Source organism: Bradysia coprophila, assembly GCF_014529535.1.
Source record: "Bradysia coprophila strain Holo2 chromosome IV unlocalized genomic scaffold, BU_Bcop_v1 contig_81, whole genome shotgun sequence".
Classification (NCBI taxonomy): Eukaryota; Metazoa; Arthropoda; class Insecta; order Diptera; family Sciaridae; genus Bradysia; species Bradysia coprophila.
In genome coordinates, this window is record NW_023503375.1 from 512,201 (window position 1) to 533,001 (window position 20,801).

Genomic DNA, 20,801 nt, shown 5'->3' on the forward strand with positions numbered 1-20,801 from the left:
TAATACCCTCAAACTATGTAAAATGGACATCTATATCCATTATGTGTGCACAACATTGTAGTATACACATATACACGAATGTATGGGTGATACATTATACAAAAACTTTTGCCTCGCATCATTATCCATTCGCCCTCACCCCACCCACCGATTTGCTTTAAAGGGAAAATTTTCCTTTTTCGTATAGACAATAGTTTTAACTTTTGAAGTTTTCAGATTAGATATGTCGAACGTACGAATGCCATAAAGTCACTTGAAATATGTTCCAGCACACAAATATGTTTTTCGTGCAAAAAGGTCAAAGTGAAATCCGTGTGTGTGTCTTTACATGTTTATACACATTTTCCCATCGAAATCTATAAAACGTAAACTTGATAAGATTTAGTCGAAAAACGGGCAATTTGCATCGACATTGTATGCCATCATATTACTATGATAGTGTTGAGAATACACGTTTCGTTTGATCGTTTACCATCAACGAAATGTTTCGAATAGTTTTCGATATAAAGTAACTTGAACAAAATTTTGGAACTATGTAAACGGTTCAAACTATCTCGAATTTCGGTTGTATGCTATCTATGTGTGCTACTACTTCATTCGCAATAGACGTAAATATTCAGTTTATTTTCCGTCCAATTCTTGAAGTGCCAAGGTAATAATAATTTTCTCTTTTGGTAAAAAAAAATTCGTCAGATTTTCCCACCAAATTCAAATTCTCAAAGTCCAACTGATGTATTCATGTTGCATAACAAGTACGTATACATGTTTCAAAAATATCTGCCTCATTTAACTCAGTTATCCAAATAGAATTTTTGACAGCAAAAGCTTCACATTTGAATACTTTATTCGGCGAAACTTTTTTTTATTGTGACAAAGCTAACTTAACTGCTTTATGGTACTTTTTTTCACTCTCGTATGTCCATTGCCTCAAGTGGATGACACAAACCAAAAATATTCATACTGACAACCGAAAATTTTATCAACTTCATAACATCGCTCACTCGCTATGTTGTTAAGTTAATTTTCGTTGCGATTTTTATTCCATTTTTTTTCCGGTAGAGAAATGTTTTTTTTGCCTTCATTTTCATACCAATGGATCAGTTAGTCGAATAGGAACAAAAACACATATTATGAAGATGAGAGATGAAACATCAACATGATATTTACTGTTCTATGAAAAATATATAAAAATGTTGTAAAGGTTGTCGTCATGTCGTCGTAACAGACACGAGGGTTGTTAAACTTCCATTGTAATGAATTTTGAAATTTAAATATTTTTTTTTTGCTTGAGAAAGTTTCTCACACAGTTTTAATAAACAGAAAAATGTATAAGCCGAACTCACTGAAATGTGAAATCAAATCAAAAAGTCAAGATAACTTTTTGTTATGTGATATAGTTAAGTTTGTCGGGGTGCTGTTGTATTATTATTCTGCCGCCTTCTGTATGTTTATGTTATAGACGAAAAATGTTTATGAAAATTAGTTATAGAGTGGAGATTATCTTGGAAATTAAATTGAGACTAGGCTTATGGAGATGGAAAAGAGCTTTTCGGAAACGGTTTGCAGGAAATGCGAATCAAGTTTTGTTAAATAGTTCGTACAGTTTACAGCTATTTGCATTCACTGTGTATCGTAAGATTTTACACGCCTTTGGTATAATGCCAGTCGAACTTTTGCTACTCAGTTTAGTTACTTACATTTTCACACATGGTAGCCGTGCCGCAATGTGATCATTAATCTGTTTTTTTTTTTGAAGTATCTCAAATACTGCTTAATTTGAAGTCTGCTACTTCATTTGTTTAAGCGTACATTTTGCTATACATACGTAAATTTTTTTCGGTTGTCTTGTCGATAACTGATGACAAGCAGTTTCATTGTCTTGTTTCAGTGTTGTAAAAGTTGCGCTATTAAATAATTTGATTCTTCACAATCGTCACGCGTTCGGTGTAATCGTAAAATCTTGTACTTTATTTGCTTAAAGTACAGACTCTGTGCAGCATTGTGTTTCATGCGAATTCCTCTACTTCATTTGATTAAGGTTAGATTTTACTCTTTAAGAGATTATCAGTATCATATAATCGCTTATTTTTGTCATTGTCATTGTCGGTGACAGATGATTTTAACAGAGATCAGCTCTGACGTTGCAAAAATGTCGGCCAAAGATAATACGGAAATATAACCAAAGCGATCTAAGGCATAAAATGGCGATTTAGTTACAGAATTATGAAAAAGTGGCTATTTACGAAGATGTGCAACTAGGCTCTTACTTTAAATCTAGCTCCGGAAAGGCATCTTCGGGTTAACGAACTGACTCATCGTAATAACTGCAATGTGATAAAAGGATGACCAGTTTGGAATTACGATAGTTTCTAAGTTGAGACCAGCCTATGATCTATCTGTTAAGAAGTCTACTAGGCAGTGCCGGACTGGCTCAAAAAGGCCCTTCGGGCGTTGTATGAAGAAATTTTTCCAAAGAACCTTCGTTGCCATTTCTTCATACAAAAATCAAAAGGCCATTCGGGAATCGCCCGAACGCCCATAGGGCCAGTCCAGCACTGCTACTAGGCTGATGTCTGGTGTTAAGTTGAAATTAGTGTAGCGCAAATTATAATGTACAAGAACCACTTTAGTGAAATCAGACTTTCTACACCAGGCTGCCCTCTTATATGTAGAAGTAAACAAGGCAGTTTCGTAACATGTTGCAGAGTATTGGGAATTGATGTATGTGCTACCTACATTGGCGAAAGCGAATTCTGTCCCCAGAACCCGCCTCCGGATTTTGTAAAAAAGGAGTGCCCGCAATTCAAACAATAAAACTTAGTCACAAACTTAAATAGCGAAATTTTAATTAATTTGCTACTTTCTATAAGATGTCTTTTTCGACCTGTTCAAGACGATTTACTTCCAATTAACCGAGTAATTGATTAAAAACTTTCAGTGGCTCACAAACTTACCATGCTAAATTAAATTTTCCCAATTTATGGCTGGCATAAAATATCCTATGCAAATTTGATAAGTTAACTCCATTATCTCACTCGCCTCCACATATATTTATACACACACACACACACAACACTTCATGGAAAAGTATCCGGGGTAAAATTTACGATATGTGCTTTTAAGATGACGGCGTCAATGAAATAAAACTTACACACGGCTGTTTTCGTAAATAAAATTTAACATTTTACCCACAAATGCAAGCGGAAAATTTTCATTTCAAAGAAGTTGTACTATTTCGCACAGTACATATAATTTTATTGAAAATTTCCTTTTAACAGTTTTGCATGAAGCACACAGCGTGTAAATGAGAACATAAAATATATAGAAATGGTGGTGGTGTTTGCTTAGTCTCTTTCTATATACATAAATTTGTACCAAATACAGCCGCGAACTTTAACACTGCCACACTAAAAACGTACATTCGCAATCTAATGAAAAGAACTTGGTATAAGGTGAATGTGCTTGCAAGAGCTTGTAGAGTATAAGGTTATGCTGTAACAATAACTTCCCTCATACCGTCGTCGTCTTCATCCTCCACTCATTTCTTGCTACACCGACATTATATTGTTATCTTGAAAACAGTGAATAAATTTCCCCGGTTTTATATAATACAACTGTGTGTATAGTACTAACTACTGTTTAAATAAAATTAGCGTCTAAACGCCGTCATAAATTTCGTGTTCCTTTTAAACTTTTACAACCGCACCGACACACCCAAAAATTTGCTCGACATAAATTTTATACGAGTCATAATACAACCAAACACCACCATACACCATCCAACCAGCAAATGGTTGAACGGCGCGCGGTAGAGGGTCAATTTACTCAATTCGGTTAAGTAAAGAAAAATGCCTTTTCCATCTTGAAATTCGGTCATAAATTCAAATTATTTTCCAATATTATCTTTTATGCTCGGTTATGGGAATTATCCGATCAAATTTATTTATTTTTATGTATTTACCCTTTCTAGTTGGATGTGTTTTTTTTCTCTTCTCCTTCGCTTATACTTCTTTTCGGGTGTGTAACCACCCTTAAAAATGAAATTGCTTTTTTCTTGTTACACTTTTCGTCGTTTCTTTCCTTATTCATATAACGAAATCTTACATTACATATTTCGTACATTATTACTTCAATATTGTTGGTACAATCTTGGAATATGCTACTCGACATACACAACATATTACATTTGATTTTGCTATATTTCTATGGACCAGAAGAAAAAAAATGAAAAAAAAAATGTTTTCCTCTACTTACAGGATTTTCAGCTGTGATACCAGGATTTCCGAGATACTCTGTGTTGGGTGATCGAACACAGGGTGTTTACAATTTACGAATATCGAACGCTTCGTTGGATGATGATGCTGAATATCAATGTCAAGTTGGCCCCGCTAAATTGAATTCGGCTATACGAGCCAACGCAAAACTAACAGTGATATGTGAGTATACTGCCTGTTTACAATCGTCTGTTTTTTTTAATGGTTCTCGATAGTTTAGCGAAATAAAATAAAAATTGAAATTAATTCATTTTACCAAAATTCAACTTGAAACTCGACGGCAAACCATTCTAGTCGAAAAATAAAAAAAATTGGCACCCTAACACACAGACGTGCCATATTTGTTTTTGTTTGTTGAACTGGTTCGTAGCTTGATAAGCAAAGTTTGATTCGTATAAAAAAAAAAATTGCATAGCGCGTCAGGCAGGTATGTGTAATTTTCTGTTTGTTAGATGAAAAATATACAAAAAAAAATTAAATTCAATAAGTGTCACAGATTTTCTAGTCACGAAACGTAAATAGACTTGGAATTGACAATTTTTCTTCTTTTTCCATTTTGTTGGAAACGAAACGAGAAGTTTTAATGATTTCGTTTCCGCGGAATTTCCACTGTACTCGAAAACTGTTTCTATGAAATTGTTATATTTTAATGTTATAACACCCCTAGCAACGTTTTGAGTATTTCGTCAAAGAAATGTGAAGAATGTTTGTTGATTCTTTGTCACCGTTTTGTAATTTTAAGCGAACAATAAATTAGTTTCGTTACACTAACTGATCTGATCATCATGGCTATACTACATCCTTCTGCGAAACAGTCAAATTCTGGGAGATTTTTCACGGGCAAACTCTTTACAAATACAAAAACTTTTTTGCAAGCAGTTGAAATTATGCGAAGTGGCGAAGACGTCTCTTCAAACATTTCGATGGTCACTTATGTATCCATTCTCTGTGTGATAGTTTTAACAAACACCAACGGTTTATCCATTTTACATCTAAACCACACGCTCTTCAATTGGAGAAAAAAAAACAAATGATGAAGTGGAAAATCAATTCGATAAAGATACTAGAAAAGCCACTTAAATTGAAAGAGAAAAATATTATCGTTTTTCTCTCGGTCGGTATTACGGTGGTAAATTGTTAACAGACAAATAAATGAAAATCCTTTATAAGATTTCTTGCAATTTGTAAGACATTTTTTTTATCGCATTTTCTTCTTTGTGTATGTTTGCTTATTGAGCATTTTATAGATTCGTTCATTAGCTTGAAGTCTTCTTCGATTTATATTAAATTTTGTGGTACGTATCTGCCTCAGACTTGCCGCTTTAGGGAAACATTCCATTATTATTGCTATCCCAACATGCTGTTTTTCCAGTTGTTCGTTTTGTGGATACGTACATAACATACTTGTGCGATTGTTTATGTGTCATTATTGTATGCCTTTTTGTCTATGCGTGACTGTAATTAGCAAAATAAATTCAAGGTTTCTTCTGGGCATAGATTTTTCTTTTGTCAGAGCTTCCCCTATCGCCTTAGTTTTCTTGTCAACAAAACACATTGGTCTATTGAACACTGGAATAGTGATAATATAGAAAGGTATCTGTTATGCTAACGACGGCAAAAAGAGATACATGTAAAAACAAATGAAGTAAAAGATTTTACTTTCAATCTTTCGAAAATATTTCTATTAAATCTTACTTTATTTAATAAGAATATTTTACTTCATTTTACTGCATTACTGCATTTGATTCGATAATAATACTGGTAATACCATAACCGCGGAGCAGTCATAAATTTCGTTATAATTCCAAAATTTTTGAATGCCTAAGCTTAGGAATTCTTTCGGAATTTTTAGGGACTTTTAGGACATAATTCATAAAAATCGGCACTACGTCAAGTTATGAAAACTTTGGGATTCTGATAACGAACTTCACTAACATGTTCCAATGTTGCGATTTAAAAACTAAATTTTCTAACAAAAAAAAACATTTGACACAACGCCATGTTATTTGGGCATGAAATTCGTGAGGGTGACTCCAGGTCGTTCCTGAAAAACTATTTTTAGACCCGTACGAAGTACTGGGGTCTTATAGGTTTACGCATACGTTTGTAACACGTCGAATTGGACTCCCTGAGTAAGGGGAAACCTATTGTGGTTGTCTAGAGATGCCAAATCCGCGAAAAAAAAAATGTCCGTCTGTCCGTCTGTCCGTCTGTCCGTCTGTCTGTCTGCACGATAACTTGAGTAAAACGCATCCGATTTTGAAAATTCTTTTTTTCCCCGTTTGGTAATGTCAAAAGACAGGCTAAGTTCGAAGATGAGTGATTTTGGAGCGACCCCTCCCGAGCTGTGGCCCAATAAGTGCTTTACGGTTTTTCGAAGATATCTCCGGACATTTAATAGGGTTCCCATTCGTCCTCTTTTTAGAGGACATGTCCTCTTTTTTCATCTTGTTCTTCTTTTTTACAAAAATTCTAAGAACATCACTTTTTTGAAGAAGACGTCGTCTTTGTCCTCTTTTTTCAGCTCTTCTTCTTATTTAAGTAAATTTGATGCTGCTCATACCTAAAGAACCTCTGTCAGAGAATCTCTGAACGGTAATACAACGAAATCTTCATCACAAAAAAAAAAATCGCTCGCTCCGCTCGCATTCTTTGCCACCTCATTTTTTTATACATTAAAATAAAAGTTAGTCATTTTACAAGAACAGCGTAGCGTTGTGTGAGATACCAAAGATCACGCAAGGATAAGGTAAAACGAAGTCTGTAATATGAAGTGGAACTGAGAAGGAATCCAAAAGAATATCAGGAAGATTTCAATGCATATTGTACACAGAATTTTTTGTTTTTAGCATGAACTGGTGTAATGCTCAAAACAAACGAGGCATTGAAAACGTGTTTTGGTCCTATTTTTCATGACGAAATTTTCGAAACTGTCAAATGAAGTTAGAACTTTTTCTATTCAAAATTGCGACTGCTGCATCTGTCAATGAAAACTAGGACCAAAACACGTTTTCAATGCCTCGTTTGTTTTGAGCATAAATTACACAATAGTTGCACAAAGAACATGTACGTACAGTTGCTGTAATTCCGTGTCAGAAATTCACTTTTCGTCCTCTTTTTTGAATGTCAAGGCGTCCTCTTTTTGTCCTCTTTTTAGATGCCGAAATGTCATCTTTTTCAAAATTGAAAAATGGGAACCCTACATTTAAACGTTAAACTTGTAAGTGATACGTCAAATAAAAGGTATTTACAATACCGATCGACAGAAAAAAAGTTTATGGAAATCGGATGACCGACTCGTGAGTTAGACCCCTTGGTGTGGAACAGGCACAGGGCGGCAAGCAGTTTTTGCTTGTAGGTCGGCCACATTTGAACATATTTCGTCTGTTTTAGCTTTATTAGATAGGTATTGACCGTACCAATCAGGGAAAAAAAAATTTATGAAATTATGTTCTCCGGAGCGTGAGCTAGGTCTCTTGGAGTGAGTTCTTATCTGGCTACTCGGAAGTTCAGTGAACGTGGTGTATTTTGACAATATCTCGAGTAAATTTTGACCAAATTTCATGAATTTTTTTTTGTTTGAAAGGTATTAACGAATGTAAAGCGTCGGTACTATTTCCGGTCTCCTAACAAAATGGCTGCCGGCGGCCATATTGAATTTTAGTAAAATAGAAATATCTTGGGAAAAATGATACTTAGAGAGTTTCTGTTAACATGGAAATAATTTGTTATGTGTGTGGGGTTTCAGGGATTCCATATACGGACATCTATATATACCTATATACAGCTATATTGAGCTATATACAGGCATATAGAGCTATATAATAGCATATATTTATCTGTGAAATGTTTATTTATATTGAAATATAGTTAAATATAGCGGTATATAGCTGTTTAAATAGGAATTTATGAAATTTGTCTTCGTACGGGGCTGTCTATATTGCCTCCGGCAATTTAGTTGTATATGATAACAAGGCAAAGAGTGGATAATGTAAGTGATTTTAAAGGGAGAATAGTTTTTCAGCAGAGAAGAAAATGAAGTAAGAGAAATGAAGAGTTTCACATTAAAGGCTTTTGATACGAATAGGTGTTTCGTACGGGTCGGCGTTAGCTATGTTTATTTTATCGGAAACGCGCAAACATTTCCGTAGAAGTCGTTTCAGGTTCAACCACTGAATTTACTTCAAATTTATTCGTGGCTCTTCCTATGACAAAGTTAAACAGAAAAGTGGACAATATTTGTTCACCTGATAGAGAATTCACAAACCGGAAATATTGCGAAATTATCAAACATTTTGCGAAAAAAAAGATGAGATACGGGTCGCTCTATTTTTGCTTTTATTGGGATAAATTCAGGGAAAAAAACAGAATTTTTAGCTTTGTGGCGTTCTCTATTGACTTTGTATTTGTTTATATTTTTGTGCAATAGCACCCAACAATCACATCAGAAAGATACGAATTTCATCCATCAAAGAGTATGTGATATGTAGCGTTGGTTCGGATTACACAGCAACTGTTGCGAATTCCGCATTAGTATGCATCGCTTAGCAAATACCGAAAATAGAAACACTTTAGTGAATTTTTAATTACGACTTTTTTCTCCTATCATTCATTTTTTCCAACTATTTACCAACCATGTCCATTTTTTCGTTTGGTATATCATGGATAAATATGTAAAAAATTCTCTTTGATTCTCGTTTCTAATTTTTTTGTAAAAATTTTGTTCATGGAGTAGCTAGTGTCTAGTGTACTACACCATGAAAAATATTGTAAAAAATTTCATATAACGACATAACAGCACAATTCGGTTGAGTGAAAATGCAGGTTTAGCGACAGTATGTGGAGTATTATGAAATGTTTGCCAAAAAGTATGATCGGGTCCACAATAACTTTTTTAGCAATTGCGTAAAAGACCTTATTATGCAAAGACAACGGAGCGAGCGGAGCGAGCGCGACAATTTTGCAAAATAGCTATCTTCCAGCGCTCGTCGATCTATTTTCTTAGCGCCTTGGGCTAAGCCCATATCCTAATCCCAACCTGGGATTTCCCACTTGTTACCATTAACACTTCGATTCATAAAATGCATAATACATCGCAACACATCTAAAGGTAACTTCGATTTCACTTCAACGTTATTTACATCAAAATTAGCCGAGAATAATTGATGAGACTGCTAGACGATAACTGATTCCAAAGTTCGTCTTACATGTTGTGCAACTATATTTGAGTTTACACTATGTTGCTCTGATACCAACGGAAAGTTGGTTCTTCAATGTTCAAATCTGTTGACTTATATGCTGTCGATTTGTTTTGCTAAAACACTTAATTTCAACCACGTAACTTCGAACCCGATCCTATCTCTACAAACGTAACATGTTCCCTTCGATGGTAATTTTCGGTGTTTGCCAACCAACGCGACTATCGTAATTCAATTGTGATGCGGTTCTGTGATCACAAAATGATTTATTTGCATTGTAATTTTCTCCATTAAAATGTCTCGGAAAATATAAAAATATTCTGAAAAGAATTGAATCTAATATCTCCTCGCTGAAGTAATGCCAAAAGACCAATACTGCATTCAAACTGTTCGCTTCGTTTTCTTTCCCATCCGATGTACATAATAAACGAAAAGAAGAAGTCGGAGTAACGATATACATAGCATAACGTTCGGGAGCAAGAAGAAAATACACGAGAATACATATAATTCACTTAATCTTTCAATAAATTATGTTTCCTAAGTACTTTCAATTTATGTCTTTGCATTTTAAATCCAGTTCTATATGATTTTTTATTACAAAAAAAGAACTCATGCTTCGCGTTGTTGTACTATTTCTGGCTATGATGATTCTGCTGCTGCTACTGTTACACATTACATAACAATTCTTCTATCAAATATATCTACTCCCGCAATGGATTTTCGGGTTTTAGTCTATGTATTTATAAACTCCAATCCGATGTGGAATACACACAGTTGGGAAAAATGGGTATTGTGTATTACTGTACAACAAAACCTCCGAAAATGGTACTGTGTGTTTTGCGAGGAGTACAAGGCGCATGATAAAATATTATTCTCTGGCATGTTAAATTTAAATGTTCATTTGTTATTTATAATATTGCATTCGAAAAGCTCTATGTGCTCTGTGTGCAGCTGTAATGCAAATAATATACTCGTACAATGGAAAATGTATAGAGAGGGGATAAAAAACGGTCTGCAGAGGAAACACTTAAGCTAAATTAGGTCGAAAAGTGTATTCAAGACGTCTAAACATAAATTGCGAAAGTCATGTGAGTTGATATCCAATTTCTATAATGAATAATTTCAGTTATTGCAATGATATAACTTTCAGTCAGACTAGATCTCTCAACAAAGCATTATCATTGCGCTAAAGCTGACGTTTTTTTTAGATACCCTACACCTCTATCACCGAGTGTGTCACTCATAATTGTCTAAATTCTTCAAAAAACGACATGGTCTGTCACTCTCCTTAGAGCTTGACATGCTAAAGTATGAATGACCCTTTAGTATCCTCCGTACCAATAGAATCACGTGCCATCTTTCGTGTGAATCCGACAGTGATTACTTAAAGCTTTTCATGTATGTAAAAGTCTGAAACTTTTAATTACGTTGATAAGTTGGAGTGTAAATATACGAAACTATTAAAAACTCGGGGAAAACAATTTCCGAGACACGATTTTATTACCATACTCGAAAACTATTTCACTTTGGATGGGACGTAACATTAGTTCCTGGAGACGTTTTTTTTTTGAATGAAAGTGACATTAACTTCAATTAAAATTTGCGTTACAAATTTCCTTCCATTTGAATTAATCAGATCTCTCTGTCATCGCATCGAACGGAAAAAATGTAATCTCGAAGTGGAATCTATATAACCAGTAATAATGGCATGAAAATAATAATTTTTCCGTTGACATATCACTTTGCATTGTGTTTCATACCCGGGGAGAATATCATCTTCCCCAGAAAGAAAGAAAAAAAACAAGATTTATACATTTTCAATTCAATGTTAGTAAACTTATTCTATCGCATATTGCTTGTTATTGACCAAATTATATTCATGGGAGGAATTCATTGAATATCAATGAAGTTTTGGCTGGCTGTTGGCATTGATTTGAAAATATGATAAATGATAATGAGAAATGACTGCTGTTAATGCTATCGATGGGCATAACCGTTCCGAAGTTGTAATACTTTTTGAAGTTTGATTTTGAGTGATTTGTTTTATTATTAGTTCGTTGTGTAACATGTAAACATCAAACTAGGGCTGAGTGGTTTCGGTATATATGCTCATCCAATTCGCAAAAAAACAAATCTTCATCGGTAACATCGCGTGATATATTCTAAGATATAGAAATTCGTGTGTTGCTTATTTTTTTTCTCTGGCAAATTCGGTTGGGTAGCCACTCTTTTAATAAGAGTTCACCCTTATTACGTTTATCGTTGCTATCAATTTTCGTTTGTCTGTTGATTTGTACTCATAAACTACATTTATAACAATGTGTTTCTCAACCATGAGGGTTTGTTCCCATATATATATATAAAGGGTGCACACACACTCAGTTGGGCAATGCTGCTATTTTCCAGCATTTCGTGGATCCGTTCATACATGAAACTTTATTATTGTTTCTTTTTGTGGCCATGAACCCGATTAATTCAGTATTTATAATATTGTTTTCGGTCACAATAAACGGAGAATGAGGTTTTTTTTGGTAGTAGTTGTTGTTGTTGCTGTGTCTTGAATACATTATAACAGAGATCGACAAATCTGTAAAACATGGTGTCATTTCCTTTCTTTATTTCGGTTTTGTCTTAATCATTAGTTTCTTACTGACACAATGCTTTTATGTATATGGAAGTGTGAGACTTCGAAAAAGTTTATAATTTAAATTGCTATATTAGACGGTCAAACAACCATAAACACATTGTTAACGACCACATGAATTAAAGTTGTTTTTTTTGGTTTTCCTCTGCTATTTTAAACAATTTTTATTCCAATTTGTCAGGTCTAATCAAATTAAAATAATGTGCAGGTTCGTCGAACTTCAACACGAAGCTTAGTCTATACTTTGAAGGTTACACCAAAAGCTCTTATCTTCTGCGTTTCAATTTTAGTAATCGTTTGCCATTATAAACCTACCAACGTTTTCTTAATTTTCAATTGGGATAATGGTTATGGTAATCAAGCCGTTTAAGTTATTGGTAATAATTTGCATACCGAAAATGATCCCCAAAACAGGCATGAAATCCAAGTGAATTTTCTGAATGGTCTTGACTATTCATCATGTTAGTATAGGTAGTAACTAGACAACTAATTTTTAAAGCTGATATCAACCGAATGAAGCGAATTCTCGAAGGGGCGTTCTTTGCATGTACAGAGAACGATTATGTTGTATATTGGTATTGGGTTCGGGTCAACGAATTTGCGATTGATCGGGGAAAAATTTCGGGTTATCCGAACTCGACTTAATCCATTTTGAAAATTTCCGGTTCAAGTCAGGTTCGGGTCAAACCTGAAACTGAAAGTTTAGGTTCGGGGCTGATTCGGGACGAACCAATTCAGCTTCGGGTTCGGATGAAGTTCTGACGAACCAGAAATCTTAGTTTAGAATCCGTTTCGGGCCAACCTGAATAGAAACAGGCCAACCTGAATCCGATTACAGCCTTACGTTTAAGCGATATCAAATATCATATGGCTCTTGTCTTAAAGTTTACTTTAGCCCAGAATTTCGTGTGTTCCCAAACTCATATTCGAAATCAAATGATTTCACTCATAGCCACAAGACTTTAATTAATAGGAAGCTGTTTTATTGCAATATTTTATAATGACACCGAAAACAATCCATCTTATCAGCGCAAAGCAAAACCGTATAATAAAAAGTTTATTTGCACAAAACTTCCGGACAACATATTATAGTGAGTTAAATAAAATATTTGAATGAAATATTCAGACCGACCTCTCTCTGTGCATAGCATACAATGTGTTTGCTCAACATTTGACCGAAAATATTTACCCATTTAAAGCACAGTTCTTTCACAAAATGTACATAAAATTTTGTTTCAGCATAGTTTCGCCCGTTCCCCAGATTCAAATTATATAAATTATTATTCCCCCAAGTAGTGCACAACTACAAATAACTCAAAACACCTATACGAAATGTCCGTCGAGGCGACCAACATAACTTGTTTTTGAGGGAAAATTTTGTTGTACATTACGTGTCCCCCAAAACCATTTAGTTTTCGTTGGTTTTAAATTATCCACCCGAATACCATTGAATCCGCGCTGAGTGCATAAATTTATAAAATATTTTCTTGCTTATTTGCCGGATGGTTAACTAGTTCGTCTCTACATCGGTATACACGATTTACATCAACTGCATTTCTGGTATGAAATAGACTAAAACAACTGAAAATAATAATTTCAATTAGTTGTTCGGAAAATACGCCACAGAACCGCATACATATAGACCTCTCGACATATTTAGTTCAGTATGGATTCCATATTATGTCTATACACCATAGGTATGCATACCCGCCTTAATTTGGATACAAAAGCTACGAATGTTTCGTTCAATTTGCTTCAGCGACCCAATTACGATACTATTGTCAAGCTTTTAATTTTCAACGGTGTTCAATAATTTATTTCATGCTCAATACGGCCAAATTGCGCTTTCGTGGACGTGGGGATAGGGTTTGTATATTGTGGAATTGCATTGTAAATATGAACCACACAAATTGTATATTATAAATGCGAATGTTCAAGCTATTCACTTGCAATCCGAATTAATTATTCCAATTATTTTGCATGCTAACATGCACTAAAAAATTAAAAAAATTTACAACGTGTAACAACATTAACAAAAGAGCACACTAATTAGAGAAGAAGATTTATACATTTTTAATGGACAGAAATAAGCGTTTGTATGGCAGCCTAATGCCCAGCACTTGTTTATTGCCCTTTGATCATAATGTACAGAAATTAGTTTATAGAACATGTTATAGTGTATGGCAGTGTACATCTTTAGAAAAATATGTTTTTGCTTTGAAATATGTTGCAATTTCATTATAAAAACTACCCAAGGCACCACCCAAGATCAGGAATTTAATTTCTGTTTTAGATTTTGAAATAAATTTCATTTCAATATTAGAGGAAATTTAGTCGGTTTGCCTTGGGCTTCGTGAAATTCATCTTTGTTTCGCTTAGACTTTTCGAGTACGGTTAATATAATGCATGTGTGCATCGTGTTGAATGATTGTAAAATGTACAATACAAACTAATCGGCCTCAAATTTTGGCAACTTAAAAAGTTCCTTATTCTAGAATCTCACGAGCTATGGTTCTATGGTAAGAGCACGATATGAGATGACAGCAATTAGTGCCAAAACTTATTTTTCCGTAATTTTCTTTACAAACTCCCTTCAGTAGCGTAATGGTCTAAATTACTTAACTAGAAGTTTAATTCAAACATTACACTTCAGGTCTATGTTGTTGTCTCGTTTTCGCTGATGTGATAAAATAGAGTACACACTTGTCACTATCAGTCTCGGCAAGCCTCGACTTCTTCGTGACAAGTGTGTAATGTATATTACTTTACTAGGGAGGTAATAGGGCCATTCACTCCCTATGGAAAACCCTTTACCTCGATCGTAAAGTAAAATAGCATACTGCACACGGGAAATAATTTGATATCTCGTATCAAGATGAGTAAAAGTAAATCATGCTGAAGCACGTGTTTCTGCATCGAAAATCGTTCATTGCATGACTGAAGCTTTTTTTTCGATACTCTCGGTTTCGCCTCGGATCAACAAACTTCACGCAAAAACTCGACTTTCCAACTTTACCACACTTGTGACGTAATTTTCCTAATTTGCCTTTTTTAGCGAGTTAACCTGTCACATACGGCCATCTGTTATCGATAACGACGACGAAAATAATGACAAGCTCTGGGTAACATGGTCCTTCATAAAGTAATGTCCATGTTAAAAACATTGAAGTACAAGATTTGAAATCAACAGATTGAAAATACTTTGATCGATTGAAGTAATAGACCAGAAAATAGAAATGGTCATATGCTTGGGCAATTGCCGTCTGTAACAGGTTAAAGGTTTCCAACACAAGCGGCAGGCGAGTCGAGTTCTGGAATTAAATTATCTTAAGAAGCCCTTTAGCATAAATTTGGAACGACACAAAAAATTTTTTTTTTGTATCTCGTGTATCTTTGGTTATCATTGATCCTGGCCTCGCTTGATATCAACAAAGATCAACGTTCAAAACCTCCCTGCCTAAACATTTATTGAAATTTGTAAATTATTTTAGCACTTTCTAAGTGCGACGTACCTAACCTATCCGATTCCGAACACTCAGATTTTTACCTCATTTTATATTTATGAGAATCTGTTTATAATAAAATAATGAATTCGAAGAAACGAACTGACGTGCACCTATAATAATATTAGCACACGTCACATGCCGATAATTTGGTAAAAGAAATCAAATTATTTAAAAATAAACCACCGGAAAACCACATAACCGGATATAACCACTTCAAAAGATAGTAAAACGAAAAAATAAATTCAATAATTTTAACAACTGCAAATTGATTAACTCAAATTAATTTAAATCGATTCGAATGATTGGAAAAATTGTGTGCATGATTGAATGAAATTAATCACAAATTCGAAAATATGTTCGGATAAATCTCACCTACCAACTACTTCATTAAAATTGGCAAATCGACATTCACCGCAAGGTATATCTGTATACATAGAGCGATTAGTGCTTAAGACTAAAATCTAATTTTTCATATACGAGTCGGTGTGGAAGTGACACTTTCGTAGCAAATTTTTCTCATTTTTTTTTCTTCTTTCGTACATTTCCATTGATATAATCGATCTACTAACTATAGTACGAAGTATAAGCTCCCGTGGTATATATGAGCATTTTTATTCCATCGTATTCCGACAGAAAATCCTCAATCCTTGCGTATATATATGTGCAAAACGTATGGATATGAAAAGAGTTACTCTTCCGACTACAAACTCTATTTTAAATTCAAAATGAAGAAATCCATTTCACGTATCTATCTATATATTCAGGACGTATAAATATACGGTGTCGTTGCATATCGCCGGGAAATAAAAAGAAATTTAAAGTTCATTTTTTTCCTGCGAATAGTAAATGTGCGACAAACGAGGATATGAGGCTGCCTGCCAGTGTGGCATGTTGATGGTGGATGAATATACTTCGTTTTGGCGTAATTAATTTGTAGTCGTTACATGGAACAACCGAAGCTGTGTGTCGATGAATGGCTGGCAGTGCTGGGGCGATGAACTGAAATGTAACGAACGAAAATGATGCAACGCGATTACTGCTATGAGTTGATGAATTGCATTATTTTTTGTTGTTGTATCGTTCGGTGTGTGTGGCGCTCGAGAATCCTGAATATAACGACACACACGATATGCATATATAAGTGCAAGTTGTGTCGCTTTTATTTAATTTGGTGTGTTGTGCTGGTGTGTACCTGAAAGGTTGAAAAAAAAAAAAACAACAACGCAGCGAAAGATTAACTGGCTGGTTTAAGGAAATATCGCTATGAAAAATCGTTTCGAATGGAAATTTATCGTGACTATCTTTCATTGCGCATATTCGTTTTATCAAACTGAATTTATTACGCCGGAAAAATGGCAAGGTATTAAGTGGCTTTTGCATGGAACATAAAAAAACGTAGAAAAAATCATAAATTTCATTGCAACACGACTATCAATTATCTCTCGGAAAGTTTGGGCTGAAAAAAGTCTGGTTTCCATATATATAGCAAATGTTTGCTGTGTAACATACACACCCAGCGCGAGAGCGAATGATACCATAAATTCATTCTAATCGTCTCTATATTTTCCAATAAATTTTAAGTATTTTTATACCGAGAAGGAAAATTTATTTTCAATTGAAAGCTTGGTAGAGTCGGCAATTAAAGCAGTTCCGAAATGCTTACGGTGGTGTATGTTACTGAAAGTCAATTCAAATGATGTTCAATAATTTATATCAAATAAAGGGATTTCGTTCGGAGAGTTGAACGATAATTGAAAAAGAAGAAGTTTGAAATCGAAACGATGATTTAGGTATTTGCCGTTACCATGACGAATTCATAAATTGACGATAAGTCGTTCTTTCATCGGCATATGGCTCTGGGAAAGAATCCTAAATATTTTCTTTTATTTCATTCCAACTGCATCGCGAAATCAGGAGAGGGATTTTTTTCAGACAATTGAATTTGTAGAAAACCGTTATTATTGTCAACAATGAGCTTTATGCCTTTTATTCCAATATTGAAAGTTCAGTGGTCCCTTGAGACGATATCTAAATGAACCAATTAAAAGCGTATCGTTAGGTCGAGTACCAGAAAGTTCAGTCGATGTATCTAAACACACTCGAAATTTTTACACTTATTAACCACTTTGTATTGTAATTCCTAAAAAGTATGCATAATCTCTGAAGGACTTTGATCTTTACAGACAAAAAAAAAAACAACAAATTGTAATTCGGAGTTTAAAAGATAATTGTTCCGCGCTGTTTCTTAAATAATTTTTCTCGGAAATGTTTTAACAGTGCTCTTCGGAAACCCTACACACGAACATTTTAACTTTGGACATTTTCGTCTCCCTTCTAATATTTAATCGCAAATTTATCTTGAAACACAGCAATTCTTTTCAATTTCATATTTTCAATGTTAAAAAGATAAAAGTTTAATAACAAAACCGTCTGACGATTATTTTATTTTTTCTAAGCGTTGACGATGACAAACATGTTTTTGCATTTTATTTTCGTTGTCACATATAAGTCTTGGGGTGAAAAAAAAACGAAAAAAGAAAAGAAGCAAAAAAATGATGACAAAAATAAGACGTATGGTAGATAGAAAAAAAAAACATGCTAAATGTATGAGCAAACCATTAGGGTAGAAGTAGCAGCATAGCGTTAATTTAAAAGACGACACGAAGGAATATTTCTTAAAGCCAAAAGCTTTATAGCGATAAGACAAGCTTATTTAAGAGAATTTTGTATTATGAAGTGATGTCTATCTCCCATTCCAAGTGTCGTACGTAACAGATTTGTATGTTACATACTCCACCATCGGTATATATATGTGTACACTTATAAATTGTGGATAAGGGATGGTAAGGTGCAAATATAATCCGCTTTACATATATTTAAACCACGTGAAATGCCGGCACATATATGTGTATTGTAAACGCTGGGTAATACGTAACCAGAAGATATATTTATTCCAGTCTTCTTGTTCTAAAGTTTCTGCAATGGCGGTGTAAATATAATTTTATGTGGCAAAACGAAAGAGATACGTACGACCTGAGGCGAATATAAAGTTGGATGGATATTTTATCAGTGGCGGTGATATACATACTTAACGGTTTAATACGCGAACAGTGAGAAAGAAGAAAAGACATAGAATATGGACTCGCTGTGTGTGTGTTATGATATCTTGTATGTACCGCGCACAAACATGGCCTGAATGTACAAATATTTATAACATTCGCGGCATAAGAACGACGAGAATTTGTATCTAGATATATGTTGCCAAATGAAAATTAGATGTGTCGGTATGGTGTCGGTATGAAAACGTATATATATGTGCATAGGATACAAGTCGATCTGGAAAAAGGGATACGACTTTTATTTGTACAGTGTTATTCGGGGTTCATGATAATAACATTTTAAAACATATTTACGAGCATAACTGTGATAAAATTAAGGGCGAAATTATTATGGCTTATTGTTGGTATGGGCGACGACGGCAGCAAAGTAAGATGAGCTTTGTGTAACATCCGTAGGTAAATAAAACATAGAATTCCACTATAGAACACGCATAAAATTTTAGCAGCTAAAATTTTATAAAATATCTTCGACATGATACATAAATAATGCTAGACACACCATCCAATCTAGAAATGTATTTTAACATAAATGCTAACAGCTTTGAATAAATAAAGTTAATTAAGCGTAGCAAAACAGTGTAAATATTCACTTTTTAAATTGAAAGTGAAAGCTTTCCCATTTTATAATGTTCTTACAGTACAAACGAATCATGTAACACATATGAACACGAAGAGTTCTCTTAGTTAAATATTGAACACATACACACACACCAAACGAAAAACGCAAACAGAAAAACTCTTTTGTACTTTAATCCTAGTCACACAGCCCCAAAGGCATATGAGATACAGACGAGAATATATTCATTAAAAATGTTTTATTGCAAGAACACATTTACCATCCCTGAACCTGAATCTATTTGATGAATTTTTATTTTCTTTTTTCATTAAAACATAAACACCAAAGTTTCAAGTGGTTTTACCCCATCACAATTCTTCCTCCTACGGAACATAATCCAATATTTTTACTCACCCATCTTAAGCATGTTCAGATCCACAACACATACAATCAAGGCCGACTTATTGTGTTCGTGTATATTATACACGTTCACCGAAAGCCAATCTAAAATACAAGTACGTAGTGTTAAGTGTCAAAGTTTAGTAATTTCTATTACCCATAAGAGACTGACCTTGCTTAACTAGCTGGTAGAGGGAAAGCTTCACAAAACTCCAAAACACCATCCATAAACTTTTCTAATATCCAAACACAACGGCTGTTTTGAGTCAATATTATATGGCGTTTTGAAGGATAGTAAGATGCGAAGGAGAACAATATAGACTTATAGCCAGTCGTTAAATCTGTAATCCTATAGATAGGACAACATCATCCCCCATCGTCCCTTCCAATGCTGAAAACCATCGCATAAGTACGAACTATATCACACTATTATTTATATCGATGTAATGCCATTTGCTATATTTACACACAGATTGATGTATTCCCACACATTGTAAGATGGACAATGGTGAAATTAAATTGCAAACGAAGGATTATGTGGGAGGATGGTTATGGACTGTCCGTATATATCAAAAGATATTCATTATGAAATATGTCTGGTAAAATATTAACAAATTTTAAACAATAGAAAGGACTTAAGTCCTACCGATTTATATACGCTTTAAACTCAGTCTGGGTGAGAATATTTTCACAAGAGATGGTTACGACGGATATTAAATTAAACACCATCCTTTCGGCTGAAATCATAGATCTTAGTTGAAGCAAATCTCTTGAGTTCCGGTATAATGCATTGTAATGCGAACAGATAGTATAATAATGTGCTGGGGGATTATATGTACGGGGAATCCTCCACACATAAAAAAAAATTGAAGACGAAAAAAATAAAGTCAGACGATTAGAACGTAACAAGAAAATGATTAATTATTTTCGAAATGAAATCTATTTTTTATAAACTCATGCCACCGACGTCGTTGAGCATTTTGACTTCATATAAGAATGTATTGAACAGGAAAACATTTCTATAAAAGGCAAGTGTACCGCGGTATATTTATCAAATCTATTACTTCTTTTCCTCAACGTATCGTCTAAGTATTTGCTTAACGCA

General features: G+C 34.2%; 1 protein-coding gene across 3 annotated transcripts in view; it reads left to right on the forward strand.

The window, feature by feature from the left end:
- LOC119072157 (nephrin) overlaps positions 1 to 20,801 on the forward strand; it is a 168,532-nt gene that overhangs the window by 97,072 nt on the left and 50,659 nt on the right. For all 3 annotated transcript variants that reach the window (XM_037177315.1, XM_037177313.1, XM_037177314.1), the window contains exon 4: positions 4,257 to 4,436. In XM_037177315.1, coding sequence (XP_037033210.1) covers positions 4,257 to 4,436 — 180 coding nt within the window. The remainder of the gene's footprint in view (positions 1 to 4,256; positions 4,437 to 20,801) is intronic.